Genomic DNA, 3,827 nt, shown 5'->3' with positions numbered 1-3,827 from the left:
CCAAATAAGAATATAAAGACCAACTATATTCTCTTCATGTATAATGTGTTGTGGTAAGATTCAAAAAAATTAACTTACTTTACAGTAAGGGAAAATTAGATTTTTAATTCCAAATTTACAGTAAAAACATAACATTTATAAAACTAAAAAATTAATAGTACAAAAATATGAAAAAAAATCAAAATACTATCCGCGCGTAGCGCGGACAAGGACCTAGTTAAAGATAAAGAGTGTTGCTTTTGATCACAGCAAATGGCACATTGATACAAAGAACACTAGGTCCAGTTTTACATATACTATGTCACAAAGAACATCATCATTTTAACATAAGGAAGAAGAGTTAGCCTACACTTTCACTCTCTCTTTTTTTTTGGTTTCTTAACGACAACATTTCAACACTAATAAAGACAAGAGAATGGACCCTTTCACTTCACCACGGCTAGGTTTGGCGGTCTTTGGGTGGTGGCACCGTACAAGCGAAAGAGACTAAAAGCGGAAATGCAAGAGACCAAAACCATTGCAACTGAAGCAAGCATGGCGCTGGCTACTCCTCCAGCTCCTCGGTTACAAAATTTGCCAAACATATTGCACACCTTCATCCATTGCAGCTCTTCTTCGCCTCTTATTCCAATCACACCAGACTCTGATGCTGCTGCTATAGCCGCCACACTCATGTAAGCCATCGCCTGTTTCATTCACACCCCCATTACATTGCAAGTTTAATCCAATTTTGAATACAAATAAGTAACGTTCCTACTTAAGTATACAAGTACATTCAATTTTTTTTTCTCCCATCTGGTAACCAACCAACCCCATTAAATGCTTGTACGACTTTTCAACATAGAAAACCCTACTCCTCCCTAATATAACGCTGAGCCGACCATGAGAGATCAAAAACAACAAATCCAAACCTTACAGCTACTTCACTAGTTATGGGAAGAAAGAAACACAGACTCTCACTCACCTGATCACCGGAGAAAATGGCCCAAGCTAGAGACTTGTTGAGCAAAACGTCTCCTTTCATCGAACCCATCACGCAACGAACTGACTGCAACAATGAATACACCGCAGCTATACCATTGGCGACCACCAAGAACCTGCATCCCACAAGAACAAAACATAAACTTGCAAACTTCACAAATCTCTCTCTCAGATTGTGTACTTGTTGATGAGCTATAACTAACACAAGCGACTTCATGTTGGTGTACTTGGCCCTCTTCTCGACAGTGAAGATTTGCTTGACCTGAGTGTCTGTAACAATCAGAATAAGCCCGAGGAATGCCAGAGCAGTGACAGAGCAGCGTAAGAGCAGCTCCGTTAGCCTCAGTCTCCGATCTATCAGCTTCATCTTGCCACCGTGGTACACGGCAACGTTTCCGGGACTGATTCCAACCCCCAAGTAACTCATTTTGTACACTTAAAAGAATCCAAGTGTTTGGACAAGACAAGAGACTAGCGTCTGAGAGAGAGAGTACAGAGACCAGTTGGGTTAAGAGTTAAAGGCCTTAAATAGAAATGCTCACTGTCCCACGTTATTTATTGAAAAGAGAAAGAAAAAAAACCTTCATGGTTTGAAACTTCACATCTCTTTTGAGTCCTTGTTGAAGACGTTTTGTTTTGCTAAACCTTTTTATCCTCAACATTGATTGAGACACAGAAACATCGTCTTAGAATCTGCCAAGTGGTAGTAAATCTCTTGTAAGCGTTGTTGTTACGTAGTTAGAAATGCATTTAATTTATCACAAAATCCACACCTTTTGTAATTAAGATGTAGGTTTTGAGCATTTAAGAGTCCATACCAGTGTTCTTAGAGGCGCTATGCGCTCAACTTCTAGCCATTAACCGTATATACGAACGCTTATACTGGACATATACGGATACATATATTTTTACATAAAAAGTATATTTTTTACATAAAATATATTTTAAATATAATTTTTATGAAAAAAAAAAATATAATTTTTATGTAGAAAAATATAGTTTAAAATATATTTAATTATAAAACAATAAAAACACTGGTCCAAAAAAATGACGAAGGTGAAGTATCTCAATACGTTTAGGATTTAATTAAAACTTAAAAGGATTATGATGCCCCATGTTTGTCTTTTAATGTTCTAGGAAAGTGGAAAAGAAAGTAAAGAAGGATTTATGAATTATTAAGATGGGACTTTGCATGGCCACACACATACACACACAAAACTATTAAATGAACACCATTTTCTCCTCTTCTTCTAATTTATTACACTTCACATCTCCGGATCTCTCCCATTAGCCTCTCTAACCAAGCCCATGTTTGGTCCTTCATATGTTTCAATGCCCATGTTTATAATAAAAGATTTAGAGAGATGTGATACAACTGCACGTTTATGTCTTATCAAACAGCATACTATGATTTAAGTTATTTTCGTAGTTAATCAAAGATAAACTGCTAATGAAGTAGGTGGAGATGGAGATTATGTAATGCCCTTAAATTGATTGCTAAGACTGGTCACCAATCTCGCTCCCCATCTTTTAATATTTGTTCTTTGTATAGGTTCCGGTCTTGTATTAGCATATCTTAATGAACCACATGCATTGTATCATAATAGGTAAGTACTACCACGCGCATATTGGCTATCCAAAGTCAGTTATTCAAGGATAAAAGTTGACAACACGTAGGGGAGTTGTGGAGACGATGTGCTGTAGTGACATTCTGGCCAATGCACAGCTTTGAAACCGAACCACTTGTTGTTGGTAAAATCCAACACAAACCGGCGCCATCCGCATTGGATGGTCACTCACCATAATTTTCACCTATTATATTAACTAGAGGTTTTTCCCGGGCTACGTCCGGATTTATTAAAATAATGTTGTATTTGATATCTATATTACAATATATTACTTCTATGTAATATAAATATATCTATTAAATTGAATTAGAAATGAGTAAAACTTACAATTTTTTTTTCTATTTTTAATATATTTGGGATGGTGAGCAAATGTGAAATGAATAAAGAATTTGTGAAATCTTAGTTATTATCCAAAATATCTCCTGTTACATATTTAGGTTATTAAAATATATATATTATTAATCTCCATATCGTATATTTCTTTATCATATGTATTATTTATACCATATTGATGTTTTTTATTTATATTTTATTAAATCTCCTATAATAGATTTTCTTACGATTATAACATATTTCTTACAATTATAATAAGTAAAGCTAATTTAAATACTCATTGCTTTAAATAAAATTACGTTAAAAATGTTGTATGTGTAAAATACACTGAAAATTCTATGAAATTATTATTATTACCATATTTTTTGTCAGCAATTAATATTACTAAATTATTTGTTTACTTATAAACAAAAATATCTTACAATCTAGCTATAGTTAAAATATTATTCTGGATTTAAAATCAGTGTAAATGATAATCAAAATATTCTCAAAATGTATTCATAATTTATTTAAATTTTATTATTATATATTAGTTGATTTAAAAATTACTATTTAAAAAAATACAATCAGGTTATTACGTTGTTATTAAAATGAATATTTATATACCAATAAGGGAAATTTCGAATATATTTTCAGTCCAAAACTATGATCCAAAAACATTATTTTCTTATTATTTTTTCATTTCCAGTAAAAAAAATCTACTATCTTCTACTAATGTCACAAATTGAAAATATAAATGATTTCTAATTCGATATAGTCTTATTATTTTAATTTAAACTAACAATATTTAGTGATTTAGACTATTATTTTTTTCTTACTTTGAGTCTTTAATATTTGTTTTGTCAAACTTCATATACTATTTTGATTTTAATCTTTCTTTATTTT

The 3,827-nt window shown here is 32.3% G+C and overlaps 1 protein-coding gene across 1 annotated transcript; it reads right to left on the bottom strand.

Moving 5' to 3' along the window:
* Positions 1 to 233: 233 nt before the first annotated feature.
* Positions 234 to 1,863, bottom strand: LOC103869663 (CASP-like protein 2B1). Its single transcript, XM_009147743.3, has 3 exons — positions 1,185 to 1,863; positions 965 to 1,097; positions 234 to 686 (listed from the first exon to the last, which is right to left on the bottom strand). Exons 1-3 carry the CDS (start codon positions 1,406 to 1,408, stop codon positions 426 to 428), a joined length of 618 nt encoding a protein of 205 aa, XP_009145991.2. The 5' UTR covers positions 1,409 to 1,863; the 3' UTR covers positions 234 to 425.
* Positions 1,864 to 3,827: the final 1,964 nt, after the last annotated feature.

Source organism: Brassica rapa, chromosome A01, assembly GCF_000309985.2.
Source record: "Brassica rapa cultivar Chiifu-401-42 chromosome A01, CAAS_Brap_v3.01, whole genome shotgun sequence".
Taxonomy (NCBI): domain Eukaryota; kingdom Viridiplantae; phylum Streptophyta; class Magnoliopsida; order Brassicales; family Brassicaceae; genus Brassica; species Brassica rapa.
Note: the sequence above shows the minus strand (reverse complement) of the source record. Positions and strands in the feature narration are given on the sequence as shown.